Source organism: Bacillus rossius, chromosome 1 (genome assembly GCF_032445375.1).
Source record: "Bacillus rossius redtenbacheri isolate Brsri chromosome 1, Brsri_v3, whole genome shotgun sequence".
Lineage (NCBI taxonomy): Eukaryota > Metazoa > Arthropoda > Insecta > Phasmatodea > Bacillidae > Bacillus > Bacillus rossius.
Genome location: NC_086330.1, coordinates 241,419,836 through 241,438,102, shown reverse-complemented (window position 1 = coordinate 241,438,102; position 18,267 = coordinate 241,419,836). Strand labels below are relative to the sequence as shown.

At 33.7% G+C, this 18,267-nt stretch overlaps 3 protein-coding genes across 4 annotated transcripts in view; all 3 read left to right on the top strand.

The window, feature by feature from the left end:
* LOC134527416 (HMG box-containing protein 4) overlaps window positions 1-18,267 on the top strand; it is a 157,508-nt gene that overhangs the window by 6,314 nt on the left and 132,927 nt on the right. The gene's annotated exons all lie outside the window — the stretch shown is intronic.
* LOC134527417 (U3 small nucleolar ribonucleoprotein protein IMP4) lies at window positions 1,766-5,350 on the top strand. Its single transcript, XM_063360088.1, has one exon. It carries the CDS (start codon window positions 4,289-4,291, stop codon window positions 5,228-5,230), a length of 942 nt encoding a protein of 313 aa, XP_063216158.1. The 5' UTR covers window positions 1,766-4,288; the 3' UTR covers window positions 5,231-5,350.
* On the top strand, window positions 14,749-17,922 carry LOC134529877 (E3 SUMO-protein ligase ZBED1-like). The gene has a single exon (XM_063364435.1). The coding sequence runs from the start codon at window positions 14,823-14,825 to the stop codon at window positions 16,758-16,760; it is 1,938 nt and encodes a 645-aa protein (XP_063220505.1). The 5' UTR covers window positions 14,749-14,822; the 3' UTR covers window positions 16,761-17,922.

Genomic DNA, 18,267 nt, shown 5'->3' with positions numbered 1-18,267 from the left:
GGATCATTTGTTATAAAAATAAATTAGAATCTTGTAGACCTCTTATTTACATATCTAAAAATTCTTCCTTTACAATCTCAGTATATTTTAGATGTTTTGGTTTACGTATCAAATCATAAGGATAAGTTTGTATTAAATTGTCAAATTCATGAGTATAGCACAAGATCAAAAAATAATATTCATGTTAAATTTTCGTCACTGTCGGCTTCTCAAAAAGGCATAGAGTGTATAGCTGTTAAATTATTTAATAAATTCCCCAAAGTTCTTCAAATTTTCTGTTTTCAGAACAGTATGTTATTTAAAAAAAAATTAAAGGAATTTCTCCATATACACACCTTTTATACTATTATTGAATATTTGGATCACCAATATTAATATGTATAAATTTAATTCTGATTTCTGCATAATTATAGCTTGGTGTTGATTTTATTATAGCCCTACTGTGTGTGTGTATTTTATTATTTATTTATTTTATAACTGATATAGGTTTATATACCGTTAATTTTTATTATTGAACAATTTGTAATATGATTGTATGATTTGTATTGTTGATTTATAATTAACTTCTATTTTATTAAATTGTATTTAACTTGCTCCATGTCCCTAATTTGGGACTAAAATGAGTGCATGAATAAATAAAAAAAAATAAAAAAAAAAAAATTCAATAGCCTATGCTTTGAAGTGGCCGTCACCATTTTGAGCTTTAATTCCGTTACCCATCCTGTGGTTTTCTATACATTAGAACGTGTATAATCTAATAGACCAAGCAGAATATTGCTACGTTGGAAATTAAAATTTAAAAAAAAAAAATTGGTTGTCTGTAAAGTCGGTTTACGGACGATAGTTTAACGTAACATCATAAAAAAACATTGATGAAATGATTGCATACTTTTATGAATAAAATTTAATCATTTTTATTGTATATGGATACAAAGAAGGAGTGAAATGAAATCTACAATTTAATTGATAAATAAACTTTTATTTGCACTAATCAATTCAAATATGTTTATTACTTTAACGAACAGATTATTTTAACTATAACGTTTATACATGTTTGCTATTTAACTTCTTCCAATCTGTGTTATTCTGTTAAGGATAGGACAATGATAAGAAAAGTAGGAAACGAATGGGAGTGTTTAAAGTTTAATGTGCCTCGTAAAAGTCAAATCGATGGTTCCAATCGAGTGGAAGAGAGATAGATGCGACGCAAGAGTACAATGAGCGTAACGGGACAATGAGTCATGCTTTTACGTGCGTGCAGCCGGCGTTCATCGATTACTATAATTATGGTACCGTCAAGCGGGGTGACTACGGTCACGGGGGTGACTATGGTCAAAGCAAAGATATATTTTAAGATTGCTCCTATCCTACAATAAATTACACTACTAGCAATAACTATATTTTTTACAGAATATATGAACATATTGAAATATAACAGGAGAATGTTAACTTAAACTTCGCCAATATATATATATTTTTTGTTAAATTTTTTGTACCAGCAAATTTACCCCAAAATAAATGTTGGCTAAACTGTTTAACACAGCTGATCAGTGTCATGTGGTATAGCAAAAGGAGTACTTGTGTAACCTGCACCAAGATTTCAGGATTTTCGGTAAGTAAACATGTAAGCATTTATTTTAAAATTGCTGTATGCCATTAATATTTCTAATAAATAGTGTAAATACATAAATATTTTGGGGTTACTATGGTCATTTGTTAATTTTCATTATAACCTATGAAACATGCATATTTTTTAAAATATTAATGTCTACGATAGGTAACCTATTCAGAATTAACTAGCAATTAGGCCTTAAATGTATAAAAACAAGAATACAGATACTTATACCACTGTGTTCTTTTTATATTTATTTGCAGGTGATCTTCATGGTGAGAACCTATCAACGATCCCCTGGGTCGTGCTCCTACATGGATTACAGCCCAGAACAAATGGATTCAGCAATTACTGCTGTTAGAAAGGGAATGAGCATGACAGCTGCCGAAAGATACAAAGTAAAAATGGAAGCGTTGAGGAAAAGATGCAAGAACATGGACATGAAGAGACCATGGGGACAGACAATATTAACGGAAGCTGAAGAATCTTTGTTGTGTTCTTACACCACCCAGCTTGCTGAATGGGGCTTCCCAATAACCTCATTTGAGTTACGTTTGCTCGTGCGATCAAACTTAAAAAGGCAGGGTAAAACAATCACAAGGTTTTCTGATGGGTGTACCCCAGGAGTAGAGTGGGCTCGGTCGTTCATAAAACGCAACAGTGAAAAAATATGTTCCCGCATGGTCTCAAACATCAACCCCAATCGTTCTCAGTGAAATCCTGAAGATGTTAACAACTATTTTGACAATATGGCAGACATTAGTAACAGAATCTACAGACTTATGACTTTTCTTAAAAAATCTCGAGGGGGTTTCTTTATTTGGTCAGACAAGCCAGATGTTTTTGTCATTGACAAAGCACAGGTAATCAGAGTTCTTCCTGCATCAGTTGAAGAGAGAAGAGGCAGGTTAATGTTTCATGTAACGATTGATAGCTTTAATGTTGGTTAAACTGTTCAACCGAACGTATGTTTTTTAGTGACGTTGTTGGAGAATTTACAAATTGGTTGGCAAAATGAACAATTATGGAACTGCATGTAACATAACTATGGATACCGTAGCTATGATGCCCTATTTAGGCCTGTTCCACAATGACACGGAAACGGAACAGACGGAAACGGAGACGAAAACGGAGTATTGTTCCGTTCCGTCCGTATTTTTCTCGTTCTACAATACACGGACCCGTAAGAAATCTTGGCCAATAAGAAAGAGCGAGCGTGACGTAACTGAAAACTACGAGTATCAAGTGAGCTACCTGTTAAATCGAAATGTATGGTTGTTAACTTGGTAATGTAAGTCGATTTTTTTTTTTTTGCGTTGTGGCGGTGGTAAAGTAGTCCTCCGTATTCTCATATATATCAGGTATATCTTTAACCATGAAAATTAAATGTTCATCAAAATTCGTCATGATGAAACCCACGTGCACAATTCAAATTTCAAAACAAATCTTGTTTTGTTGTTCACGCATAAAAAAGTAGTCGAAAATACGGGAACCAACATTAGTCAAAACTAATATCTTAATTAACATGAACGCACAACTGTAGCTTGACAACTGCAGTGAATAAATAACGGGCTCCTATTGGTCTAACGGAGTAACGTAAACGGAAGACTTCAGCACTGCTGAGCAGGTCCGTATGGGTCCGTCTCCGTTTGCGTGCTATTTTAGAAGCTCTGTTCCGTGAAATCCGTCTTCGTTTCCGTGTTCCGTCTCCGTTTCCGTGTCATTGTGGAACGGGCCTTAGGACTATTTTATATATTTCACTCTTGTGTATTGCTATGTATTCATTATTTTGTGTGACCATGTTCACCCCTTTAAAAATTCACCATTTTCAGAATTTTTTGCATTGGTTTTGTGTTGTGACCATAGTGACCCCAATCGGTGAGGTGACTATGGTCACAATGTATTATTTTTTTACTTAAATATATAGGCTCAAAAAAATTCATGCTAATAGTATTTTGAAAGCCAGAATCAAGTACTGTGTTGTACAAATTTTTAATGAAATATATAATTACATATAACAAATGTGGTATGAAAAAACCATTAAAAGTGACCATAGTCACCCCGCTTGACGGTACGCGTTTCAAAACGAATCTGAGATTCGAATCTAACTTCACCTCAGTAGACGGCACACAATTTAAAATTGATTTTCGACAGCTTGTGAAGTATTAGTTTTATTACAAACGAAACAATTAAAAATATAACTCTTAAACACTGCCCGCCCACATGGTAAACATGTTGTACTTGATAGCGGCCATTTTACAATAAACACCGGAATTATGTACAAACTGCTCCTTCGTTTGAAAAATAAACTATATAGAGGCCATGGATGGACGAGAGGGTTACTAACGGACGCGACGGATCATTGAGAGTTCAGTTTAATGCTATTCAATGTCTATAAGTGCATGGTTCAATTATAATTTTTAGAACTTTTACAGATGAAATTTTATTGGCGTGGTCGCATTGAATTTTTTGGGTTGTTGACATGTTTAGGTTATATTTAATATTTTATTGTGTTGGTAGCCCTGAATGGTTGATTCAGGAGTCATAAATTAAAAAATGGCGTCTCTAACCTATTAATGATGTTTGTTGTGCGCGCGTGTTTTTAAATTTTTCACGAATTACTTGATTAATATTTAATATCAAGGATAGTGTATTGTTGCAAGTTTTCTTTTTAAAATGCTACGTAGACAAGCCCGATTACGGCGCGAGTACTTATACCGCAAGAGTATTGAAGGTAAACAGCGGGCCTTCCAAGATAAGAAAGACAGGTTGAAGCAAAGCCTGGAAGAAAACGTCCCTATCCAGACTGACCTGCGAAAGAATGCTCTGCAGCTGCAGAAGAAGATAGACTGGGAGGACGAGGGCCCGCAGCGTGCGGTCGCTATCGGGACGGAGGTCGGTGGCGGCGGCGGGACGCACGAAGACGACGAGTACCGCTGGGCGGGCGTCGAGGACCCGAAGATCATGATCACCACCTCGCGGGACCCCTCGTCGCGGCTCAAGATGTTCGCGAAGGAACTGCGACTTATCTTCCCCAACTCACAGCGCATGAATCGCGGTAATTACGAGGTGAAGCAGCTGGTGGACGCGTGCAGGGCCAATGACGTGACGGACTTCATCGTCGTGCACGAGCACAGGGGCGTCCCTGACAATCTGGTGGTGTGCCACCTGCCCTACGGCCCTACGGCCAGCTTCACCATCTCGGATGTGATCATGAGGCATGACATACCGGAGATAGGCACCATGTCCGAGCAGTACCCGCATCTCGTCTTCCACAACTTCAAGACCCCGCTCGGCCTGCGCGTTGTGAACATCCTGAAGTTCTTGTACCCCGTGCCCAAGGAGGACAGCCGGCGCGTCATCACGTTTGCGAACCATGATGACTACATCTCATTTCGCCACCACATGTACAAGAAGGTGAACGGCAAGGATGTGGAGCTGTCGGAGGTGGGCCCTAGGTTTCAACTGAAGCTGTATGAAATAAAGCTCGGGACTCTAGAGCATTTGAATGTTGCAGAAACGGAGTGGGCTCTGCGGCCGTACATGAACACTGCGATCAAACGCAGATTCTTGTCGAATGATGACGGCTGGAACCAGGAAGACGATGTGGAAGCCTAATGATATGAATTATACTTGGCACAAATACTGCCTGTGTATTTTGTCACATATGTTTTTATCTGAATTTAAACTAATAATACTGTTTGAATTAAATATAGACGTCATGTTTTGAACTGATAACCATTATTTGTGTAGTTTTTTATATACTCTAGGTTTTGCATTGTAATTTGTATAGGCCTACAAATTGTCTTCAGTTTGGTGACAAAGATGCAGTTGTTTAGGTGTAACTGAAGCCACAATCTTTTATTTTACGTGTCAGTTGTGAGTGTATTTATAGCACATCTCATCCTCAGTTTGCAGTGTGAGTGTAATGGACAGTCACGCTCTGCCACTAGTACCTACTGTCCTTGTGTGGGTGTGCTCTGTTGCCAGATATAGGCTATAGAGCACAAATTTTTATGCTTGTAATATTTCAGAAAAATTGCTATTCTGTAAATTAATGAAATAATTTTTATAAAAAAAAAAAAACTTTAAAAGAAAATTAAAATAAGTATTTTGGAAATAATGCATCTTCATGTATTTTGTCAAAAGCATAATTTATTTATTTTTTATTTATTTTATTTATTTATAAGCCTCCATTTCTCCAGGCAGCCTGAAGGGGAGTTGTCAATACAAAACACATAGGACACTCACATACAGAACTCAAATTCAGTACAGCGGATATTTTGTCATGGTGCTACCAGCAAATCATATACAGTAGCAATTATTATACAGTTTTGATACATTAAATTATATAACATATATTAAAAAATAAAAACAAAAGTGGGACTTATATACATATGTAGATAGATACAAGACAAGACAGATACAAGTCATAAATAGTCGATGTTTACAGAGCATTTAATATACAAAACAGATACAATAACTATATTTGCAAAGCATTTAATATAATCACTTTTCAAAAAATATGAATCACCCATCTAAAAACTCTTTAACAGAGTAGAACGCTTCTTTAGTTAAATACTCTTTTAATTCCTTTTTAAATTTCTTATCATTTCTAGTATTTATCATCTGTCTTGGAAGTTTGTTAATTAATTTTATGCCACAATAGTACGGGCCTTGTGCAAATATATTGGTTCTATGCCCTACTATCTGTAACTTATTTTGACCCCTGGTATTATATTCATGTATATCACTATTTTGTTTAAAATTTATATGTTGAGTTACAAACAATATGGTATGATATATGTACAAGGAGGGGAGTGTAAGAAAGTTTAGCTCCTTGAAGAGAGGTTTGCAATGGTACTTTTTATTTTTACCTTTTATTATTCTTAGTATTTTTTTTTGTAGGCGAAATAATTTAATTGCTTTACTTGAGTTTCCCCAAAAAATAATACCATACTCAAGGATAGATTGAACGTTTGAGAAATATAGAGCTCGGACAGCTTGAGTCGAACAAATATTTTTAATGGTTTGCATAGCATAACACATAGTGCTTAATTTTTTAGAAATAGTGTTTATGTGCACATTCCAGGATAGATTTTTATCAATTACTAAACCAAGAAATTTTATTTCATTTTTAATTTCCAATTTTCTGTTTCCAATAGGCTTAATATCGTCTTCCAGAATTAAATGTTTTGACCGTGAAAATTTCATTATAGTGGATTTAGAAATGTTGAGGACAAGTTTATTTTTTTGGAACCAATTATTGAGTTCACTTATCACTGTATTTGTTATGTTTATAAAATCTGTTTTTTCAGTTCCTGATATTATTACACTTGTATCATCAGCAAACATAGTTGCTTCACCTTTAATTAATCTTACTGTTTGTGGAAGGTCATTGATAAATAGTATAAATAATATTGGCCCCAATATCGAGCCTTGAGGTACACCAATGGTTACTGGATTTTTTTGCGAAATGTATTCTATTGATCTTCCATTGTTATTTCTATGAGTAAGTGCTGTAACTTGATAACGGTTATGTAAATATGATTGAAATATTTTAAGTGGTACTCCTCTTACCCCATATGATTCTAATTTTGTAATTAACAACTTATGATCTACACAATCAAAAGCCTTAGAGAGATCAGCAAAAATACCTAAGACATGGTTTTGTTTATCAAAAGAGTCAACTACTTTGTTTATAAAGTGATATATTGCTTGTTCTGTTGATTTCCCTTTTAAAAAGCCAAACTGATTTGGTGATATTATTTTATATTTTTCTAAAAATGCTATTAACTGGTGGGCAATGATTTTTTCAAGAATTTTTGAGAAAGAAGAAAGTACTGCAATAGGCCTATAATTGGTCATACTAGTAGCTTCTCCCTTTTTGTGGATCGGGATTATTTTAGCCCACTTTAGCCTATCAGGAAACACTCCGTTTAGTAAACAATGATTAAAAATATATGTTAGTGGATACTTAATGGCATGACAGCATTTTTTTATTATGGTCATAGGTATTTCATCTAAGCCAGCTGAATTCTTTGCTTTTAGAATATTTACTATTTTAAGTATATCATTTTCAGTAATTGGATTGAAAATTATAGATTCTTGGTTTATGTTTATTGAACCTTTGTCTTTTTGAGGGATGGTAATATCAGCTATTTGTGGGTCAGCTTGCCTTACTAGTTCATGAGGTACTGTTGTAAAAAATTTATTAAACTCATTGACAATTATAATTGGATTTTCAACTAGGCAGTCCTTTATTTTTAGAGATAGATTTACATGGCAGTGACCTTGTTTAGTTTCTTGTTTTATTAAATTCCACATTTGTTTACACTTATTAGGTGCTTTATCTATTATATTATTATTATATAGCTTTTTAGCTGTATTAATTAACTCTTAATATATCTTTTCATAATTTTTAATGTATATTTTTTGACTTTCACTTATATTTCTCCTTTTTTCTTGGTAGAGTGATCTAAGTCTATTGTATGAAATGTGAAGTCCTCTAGTCATCCATTTGTTGGAAGTGTTGTTTTTATCCTTTACTGTTACTTTTGGGAAGGCTCGTTCAAATATCCGTGAGAATGTGTTGGAAAACACATTCCACGCCATATTAGAGTCATTCTGAGAGTATACCTCGTGCCAGTTCTCCTTCTGTAGCAGGTTATTGAAAAGAGTAATTTTATCATCATTAAATTTTCTTATATTGTAAGTTGTAAACAACTTTTTAATTTTGATATTACTATCTAAAATAGATTTTTCTAGTGCAATGATTTGGGCATCATGATCAGACAGGGCTGTTACATAGTTTAGAGATGTGTAGTGTATGTGATTTATGTTTGTTATGATGTTATCTAGGGTGCTTCTATTTGAGTAGGTTATTCTAGTGGGTTCAGAAATTGAGCATTTTAAGTTAAATTGTAAGAGGAGGTTCTTGAAAGTGTCTGTTTTATTATTACTTTCACTCATATTAATATTAAAGTCTCCACAGATTATTTGATATCTGCTCTGTTTCCTTGTCATAACTAAGATTTTTTCAATACTTGTGAAAAAAATTTTTAAGTTAGAGGTAATAGGTGATCTATAAACTACAATAATACAAGATTTTAGATGAGGTAGTATTACACAACCTGCCTCGATAACCTTATCCTGGCACCAGTTTTCCAGTTTTAAGACTTTGAAGGCTGTGTTGTTTTTTACATAGATGCAGACTCCACCCCCACTATCTTTATCTCTACAATAGCTTGTTGCAAGTACATATTTATCGAAATGACAACAGGAAATCTCTTCCTGTTTTAACCAATGCTCTGATAAACATAGAATGTCAGGTTGCAGCAAATATAGAATATTTTCAAGTTCAATTTTTTTATTTCTCAAACTGCGCATGTTTTGGTGCATGATAGTAAATTTTTCAGATAAACTTGGCTTGGAAGCATTTGAGAGTTTAGAGTTTCGTATGGTGTGATTTTGAGGTTGGTTAACTTTAACTTTAAATGCAAGGGGTGTGCATTTATTTTCCTTTAAAAGATTTAATCTAAAAAGGTGGCTTCATGTTTTTATTTTTATTTCCAAGTAGCCATTTATCAAGAAAAGTAGATTTTTTATTGTTGGGTTGTAGTTGGGGACTATGATTGACTGTTTTATTTTTAACAAGGTTTTTTCCACTTGCTAACCAGTGTTCTAAAAAAGTGGGTTTATCATGCTGATGTTGTTTAACCATTTTAAAAATACTGCAAATTTTGGATGCTACATAAGATTTCCCAGTTCTATTGAGATGTTGTCCATGAGTAGTGTGCATGTCTCGACTAACATCAGTTACATCAATAAAATTTACATTTGTGTAAAGCATGCAAACACCCTTGATTTTACTATTAGTTGTTTTGATTGCTTGGTTAACACAAGAGTTTGGGACCAAATTTTTGCTTATAAGGAGACAACTCAAAGTAGCCATCTTGGTTTTAAATGCCATTGTAAACAATTTCTTTTTGCAGTTAAATATTAACATTAAGGCTGTGTTCAAGCATAGCTCATGTTAAATGGAATGTCTAACTTTAATAGTGACAGGCTGCTACAAATATTTCTTGGTTGAAGTTATTGGCATTTAGTGTTGAATTAGTGTTTTCAGAATGACTACTACTGTAATGATACATCAGTGGACACTAATTTATAGTCCTAAAAAAATTGAAAAATTTTACACTTAATTTAATTAATCATGGCATACAAAATAATTTTTTTAGTGTAAGTAAGCTATATGATTAATGTTAGTGGAATGCAACTAATCTGTCACCGAGTAGTATCATTCTGGCAACAGTGCACGCCATTTACTGTATATGTACTGCAAACCAGGAGTGAGACACTCAATAGTGACAGCGACTCACAACATGAAAAATATGTTACAAGCATTGAAAAATAATATTAAGTTCTTTAGTCAATTTTTAATAATGAATAATAAATTGGTATTTGGATAACATCTTTTTGTTACTGCAATAACACAGCACTGTCACTGCACAATCAACATGTAAGGGCAGCACAGCTGCTACTACCACGTTTTTCCAATTAATTAGGTACGGTGAAAATAGTAAATATTATTTATCATGAATAAATCTATCATTGAATTTTTTAATATGTAGGAATATTTTCATAATATTTTACTTATTAATGTAGCTGACCTTACTTAGCAACCTTTCACTTCTGGGTCCCGCCTACCTGGGCACACTGATGGTGTGCAGCGCTTCAGAAAAAGCAATCGGAGAAGACTGCGCCAGTTCATAGCCTTGAGCATAGAGGTGATACCACAGATTGCACTTATCGTACCGCCTCCCTAACATTAATAATACACCCCTGAGTACTAAGTAAGCAGACCCCTTAAAATATTACTTTCCTTATTTCTCCGAACTCTTGAGGTACTGGCCTCTATTTTTATATGAAGACTTGTAGGAAAACTGGCACCACTTTTCTTAATTGTAGTAAATTTAGCTCTATCTGCTGGCACTATTCTGACACTATTAGAGTGCCCGGGTGCATCATCATGCAAAGCTCTTGGCACAACTACGCCTAAGGTTGAGTTAGTAAAGCAACCAAACATACAACTTGAAATTGTAAAATGGTAGATATAAATTTCTTCTCCAGGCTTCTTTTGATAATTAATGTTTATCATGAAAACATATTAAATCATCAATAATTGTAATTAAGTATTATTTTCTTTCACTGTGCAAAAGTTCCACAAGTATAAATGTTGTGTTTATAATAAAAACAACTTAGTGGCCTTCCATACAAATAACACCTGTGTCTTTAAAATTTTTGAAACACTTAACTTCAAATATGGAAGGTGAAAACGCAAGCCAAAGTGCAATTTTTTGGAAGTGGGCAGATGCTTGCATTGTGTAGTTTATAAACCTGGCCAAGGTCATACTGTGCAGCAGGGTTGGCTGAATGAAACCTCATTGTTTTAAACCAAGTGGTTTTTATAAAATCAAAAGGTTTTTTTAAATAATGTATTTTTCAATAGAAGAACATATATTTTTTTAATGAAAGGTCTGATTCCACACTAATAGCAACAAAGGTTACCTCATTAATGTTTCTTGTGATTGACAGAAAAACAAAATTATATACTAATCAAGATCTTTATAATTTAAATTATCTGAATAAATCATAAATGATAGTCAGCTAAATACTCCTGTAAAAATTAAATTAATTAGTGAATTTTAGACAGAGCGTAAAGAAAGATGAAATAAAAGGGTTTATTATTTTTTTGAAAAAAAAAAAAAAAAACCTATTCTGTGTGAAATCCCTGACTATAATGTAAATCCCTATTCTGTGGGAAACACCCATTCTATGGAAAATCCTCCTCTTGTTGGGAAATACCCTTTCTTGTGGTTTAAGTCCCAGTCAGATGAGCTGATTTGCTGGATTTCAATTTGAAGGGTGTTTGGAGCCAGAATCCAGTTTCCCAATAAAATGTTTAAGTTTCTGTTATCATTTATTCCAGCCTGTGCACTTATATATGCTGGGTTATACAACATGAAAAATCAAAATTGGACATAATCTCAATAAATAAATCTCAAATAACTGTAGCTATGTGTATGCATGTACAAATAACAAAATATAACGGATAAATGCTGATAACCCAAATTACGTTACGTTAAATGAAAGTTGTATAGTTTTAACAAGGATGAAAAATAGGAACTATGAATTATGCTAGCATTACACAACATTACCAGGAATCGTAAATGAAATACGTGACATGTAAATGAGAGTTTACAAAGTGGCCAAAATATTACATAAGGGGTTTGCAACATAAAAATACTTCAACGCCTCAAAAACTTGAAGTAAAATATGTATAATATATTCGGGAGCACCAAACTGATTAACAATATTTTACTGTGAAAATATAGCATAACGCATACACATGAAACAAACTCTAACAAGCATAATTAATATCATTCTACAGCGTACGCACAAACGATACATAAGTAATTACTGATGTTATAGGCATTGCATCGAAACCTCAGCTACAAAGTTGATAAAATGGTAGGTAAAAAGGCCATACATAGACGGGAATATTCGTATGAAAGCAAACAGCATAAGGCAGGTACGGTACAGCACACCAAACATGAAAAGATGACAAGCTGCAAAAAAAAAAAAAACAAGACTAGATAGCTTATGCATTAGACCACAAGAGTAACATGCTGTGACAAAAGTATGACCGCTTACACAAACAGTATTTTAACTAAATATTATAAATGCAAATATTTTTAATTAGCAAACTTATTAAGCTACATGCAGCCATACTGAACAAGAGGAATACCAAACTTTAGTGATGGGCACCATCGAATAAGAACTATCGACTAAATCGATAGTACGAAACCATCGTTATTCGTGACTAAATCGAAAATCAGTCGAATGAATTTAGTCATTCATTCGTTCATTCGCTTGTTGTCGGTCAATCGGTGTGTTGTGTTTGTTAGTATTTACAGTATCAGCTGAAGTTAATCATTCTGTTTGAGCTACATTTTCATGATTATTCGTTTTGATGATTCTATCTCACACATATAAAATATCGTTGTAAGCAATTTCGAAAATAAAACTTGTTTGAACAATGTTTTAAAACCTTAATGTGCTAATATGTACTCCAGTCGCAAGTTCACATTCACAGAACGATAATCAAACTTTTTAAAGCTGATAACTAACAGGCGTTCAGCTAGCACAAAGATTTATTTTCTGAAAAATTGAAATATAAATTCCATATTGCATTTTTCAACTTTCCCGGGATGATTTAAAACAATTTATCAATAAGGGCATCGTGGAACTTCAAGTAGTTCATCAATACTTGACAATTTTAACATAAGAAATCTTAAGTTAGCTGCATTAAAAATACTGTATACCTAACTGAAAACTGCTGGTTAAGCTACATTTTATTTTGGTAATTTTTGACTCATTAACATAAGATTTTGCAGTATATTTAATGTAGCTAACCTAACCTAACAAACTATTGTAGTTTTAAAGTACCTATTTTAAATGTCACTAACCTAACTTAATTAACCATCGACATTAGGTTAAAGTGTTTTAATTGTATATAACCTAACTGATCATTCTCACTATAATAGTATTTGTAATGTGTAAACTTACCTCATTAAAATGTAAACTATTGGTAAATAACTTGAAGTATCACAATTCCCTGTTAGATAATGGTTCCAAATTATGTCATGAATTGTAAAAAAAAAATGCATTTTGGAATTTTTGTTTTACTTTTTTAAGAAATGTAGCTCTTCTTCAGAAATACCACTTAACTGGTAGTTGTGACTCTTATTTGAATATGAACACTAATAAATTTAAAATTCTTGTAGCATCTTTACTTAAAACACCATGAAAACATTATGAATAAATGCCAATCAAAATATATATTTTTAAACGTGAAATTACATTTTGTTCCGTATCACGTATCCAAGTTAAGCACTTGATTATGATGGCATGATCCTGTAAATATTGATCCTGTGGTAAATGATGCTTGCTGTTTTAAGTACGTCAACATATCCTGACATAATGAAAACTTTTGATATAAAAATGAACAATCATCTTCCGTTGAATAAAAAAGAAAATTTATTTAGTATACAACTTATGATCATAATTAATTTTTACATCATGGGTTTTTCTATTTACCTATGTATGTATTGGTCGTACTACATTAAAAAAGCAAGCATCATGTACCACAGGGTAAAATTATATCTACAGGATCATGCCATCAGGATCAAGGGATAAAATTGGATACGTGATACTTAACTTTTACCAAGTTTCTAATAAATAGTTTATTAGTATCACATTTCCTAATGCACATTTTTTGACTTGACCTGCTAGGCAAGATTCATATTTTAGTTTCATTTTCAGATAATTTGAGATGCCATTATTAACAGAGCATGCTAAATGAGAATGCTGGAGTATGTCGCAGCAGTGTGGGACCCTTACACAGCAGTACTTGAGAGGGAACTGGAGGGGGTGCAGAGGAGAGCAGCTAGGTGGGTGAAGGGCAAGTGGAGGAGAATGGACAGAGAAGGGAAGGGGGAGTGCAGTACCACAGAGATGATGATAGGAATGAGATGGGAGAGCTTAAAGGATAGCAGACAGGAGAGATTGGTCAAGATGTACCAGGTGCTGAGTGGAGTGGGGGGATGGGGAGAACTGGGGAGACAAGTTAAAATGGGATTGCCTAGAAGTAGAAGGGAAAATACTAGGAAGGTTTTCAAAGAGGAGGAGGACAGAAAGGGGAAAGAATGCGATGGTCGTGAGGACGGTAGGGGATTGGAATAGGCTGGAGGAGGAGTGTGTGTCGGCTGGGAGTGTGGATCAGTTCAGAAGAAGAGTGCAGGGGAAGTAGAGGGAATGCTTGCCACCGGGTATTTCTTGCCCAAACACAGCTAGTAGTTATTATTATTATTATTATTATTATTATTATTATTATTATTATTATTATTATTATCAGAGATTGCATGATTCATTTAGTATGTTATATTTCTCCAATGCCCATTTTATGCTTAATATGATACAGCAGATTCATACATATTGCACTCAGCAGTCCCTTTCATACAACTGAAGAAAATTTATTACAGTAAAATTATAGTTATTTTTAAGTGAAAACTTTAATTTTAATTAATTTTGTTTTGTATTAATTGTTTTGGTCTTTTAGAGAATACATACCTTAATGTGAATTAAAATGGGTCGCAGAAAGTCTTCGGTGTGGACATATTTTGAAAAAAAAACTGATACATCTGCAGTATGCTTACTGTGTAAAAAGGTTTATCAATCAAAAAATAATACCTCAAATCTACATGAACATTTAAACAGAAAACATATGACTGTCTTGCAAGCAGCCCAATTGATAGAACAGGTGGAAAACTTTCGTGTTGATGACCCAGATTCAGAACCAAGGAAGAAACTTTGCACCTCAAATGCAAGCCAACAAAACCTGTCTGTTGACAACCCTGGAATTTCAAGTTCTTCAGTTTCAGTTACTGCATCTTCATCAGAAACTGGAGCATTGCCACAGTTTCCTGCAAGCGGAAATGCTTTAAGCAATAGCCGTATTAACACCTTAGTGCCACGACAACTAACTCTGCACAGCAGCTACAGATTAAAAGAACTGCCTGAAATGCAAAAGAAAAAGTTGGATAACATGGTCGCTGCTTTGGTTTATAAAGATCTACAAACGTTATCTATCGTAGAAGATGAAGGGTTTAAGTTGTTTATAAGGGAATTAGAGCCAAGATATAGTTTACCTACTCGAAGAACATTAACGAGGAAAATCATTCCAGAATTGTACACATTGGCAAGACAGCAGTTGCAAAATAAGCTTAATGATGTTGAGTATGTAGCCATAACCACTGATGTTTGGACATCATTAAATACACAATCATTCATGACCGTAACAGTTCATTTTGTAGCTAACAATGAAATGCAGTCAGCTGTTCTTGAGACAAAAGTGCTGGTAGAAAACCACACTGCTCTTTACCTAAGCAGTGTTTTGAAAAGTTTATTGACTGAGTGGAATTTGATCAACAAAATAACAGCTGTAATAACTGATGGCGGCCCTAATATCAAAGCTGCAGTAAAAATTGTTGGACTAGCGCAACACCCTTGTTGTGCACACATGTTGAATTTAGTCGTTAATGATGCCATCAACAAAAATGAAGATTTAAAGCAAATTTTGTGTGCATGCAGAGCTTTAGTTGGACATTTCAAGTCAAGTGTAGTGGCAGCAGACAAACTCAGAGCTATCCAAAATCAGCTACAGATGACACAACTGAAAATGAAGCAAGATGTACAGACCAGATGGAATTCCACTTATATAATGCTAGAAAGACTTACAGAGCTTAAAGAACCACTTTCAGCTGTCCTTGCTTCCTTACCTACAGCACCAAGTGCTCTCTTAGTAGACCAATGGCAAGTAATAGAAGACTGTGTACCTGTTCTTAAAATATTCAACCTTTTAACAATTGAGTTTTCTGCAGAAAAGTACCCAACCATATCAAAAGTTATTCCCTTGGTGAGAGGTGTCCAAATGAAACTACAAACAGTAAGCATGAAAACTGCAGTTGGATGCGAACTAAAACGTAATTTGTTGGAAGGTCTCTCCAGCAGATTTAGCCAGTTTGAAAAAGGCAAAATATCATCCATTGCTACATTTGTTGATCCACGATTCAAAAAGATGGGTTTCAGAAATGATGCTAATGCAGCCTGTGCTCAAGAACTGGTAATGAAAGAAGTTCAGAATCTGTGTACGAGAAGTGCTCCACAGCATGTGTCTGAAATCGAGCCCAGTTGCACCAACATCAGTGCAGAAAGTGATGACTTATGGGAGTTTTTTGACTCAAAAGTGTGCAATTTGAAACGTAATTCGAATCCAGGAAGTGATGCAACAATTACTGTTCGACAGTATATTGAATCCCCATATCAGGATCGAAAACTATGTCCGCTTTCATACTGGAAAAAACACAAAAACTCAATGCCACATATGTACCAAATCGCACACAAGCCAGCCTCATCAGTACCATCTGAAAGAGTATTTTCCAAGGCAGGGCAGATAATGAGTGAGCGAAGGAACAGAATTAAACCAAAAAATATGGACATCCTTATTTTTTTAAATGGACAGTAAAAAGTGAATTGTTAAAAAATTGAAATCTCACTGATGTCCTTCAAAAAACAACTAATTTCAGTTTTTGGGTTATTTATGTAATTATGGTATTGATAAGAATGTTGTAAATACATTTATTATATAGAGTGCATGTATTAAACAAATTAAATTTAAGTATTTTGCAATGTAAAAGGCAAATGCAATCTTTTTGCAAAGCTTGCCTTTATAATTAATTTATGAATATTCTGAGGCATCAGTTTATGTATTTGAAATTCCCCAATTAGATGCTATCCACAACATGCAGTTAATTATTGTGTACATACATGAAACATGTTTAAAAATTACATACACATAAACTGTACTACTAAAATGATATATTACCAAGAGAACAAAAAAAAATTTGTGGTAAAATTCTTAAGTAGTGGCTTTTCCAATAATTAATAATAAAATTCAGAAATATATTTAATTTTTCAAAAACTAGAGACATTCCTGTATTTACAAAAGAAAAAAAAAAAAAAACATATTTTTATTCTTGCTGGTTTCTGAGAAATAAAATGTATAGCTTACATTACAAAATCTGTGCATTGAAACTGCAGCTGTGTGTTAAGTTTTGGAGAACGTAAGTCAAATTGTGAGAATGGTCGATTAGTTTACGTTAGCTACCTTAAAAATACTTAAAAATCTTTGTGGACAGTTGGTTAGGTTAGTATCCCTACACTCAATATACAGAAAAAAAAAATTATGGTTGCTTAGACATTACCAATTTAAGATGTAGCTATCCTGACCTAACCAACAGTTCTTACGATTTACAGTATTGTTACTGTAGCTATACTAATCCAACAAAACCATCCACAATATTTTTAATTATTTTTAATGGATCTAACCTAATCTAAACGACCATTCTCACTATGTAACAAACCTTTAATATTTATACTGAACATGCACAAATATGGCTTCAGAATGGAAGGTTGTGAATGTTAGGTTTGCCGATCCAGTGATTCTCCATGTAAAAAAAATTGCGATGGCTGTGTCAATGCATAGGTATTACAATGTAATCTATAAATTGTTTTTTCTCAGAAACCAGTAGGTATATAAAGATGATTTTTTTCTGCATAAATACAAGAACATCTATAGTTTTCAAAAAGTTTTTCCCCCCCCCCGCAATTTATCATTAATTTTCGGAAAAGACGCAACATAAGAATATTACCCATTTTGTAAAGATACACTTTAAAATTCTTGCGCTCAATGCTCGGGAATAAAATTTAATGCTTTTTAAGGTTAATGTATTGTGTTTGTGTATTTTAACAAAAGTTTTGTACTATGGTTATGCAGTAAGTCTTGTCTATTCATAATTTTTTTTTATTGTAACAATCGACTAGTCCATACTTAGATTGATAAAATGCTTTAAAAGATTTTTGGTTTTGTATTTGTTTTATTACCTTGCTACTTATACATGGTTACAATTACAATGCAAGTCATGCTTTAAGAGGTAATCCAAGTATTAAGATTTTTGAGGTTTGGCCCGTAA

Excerpts from the sequence above, each read along its gene's own strand:
- LOC134527417 (XM_063360088.1), top strand. The coding sequence starts at position 4,289 with ATGCTACGTAGACAAGCCCGATTACGGCGCGAGTACTTATACCGCAAG.
- LOC134529877 (XM_063364435.1), top strand. The coding sequence starts at position 14,823 with ATGGGTCGCAGAAAGTCTTCGGTGTGGACATATTTTGAAAAAAAAACT.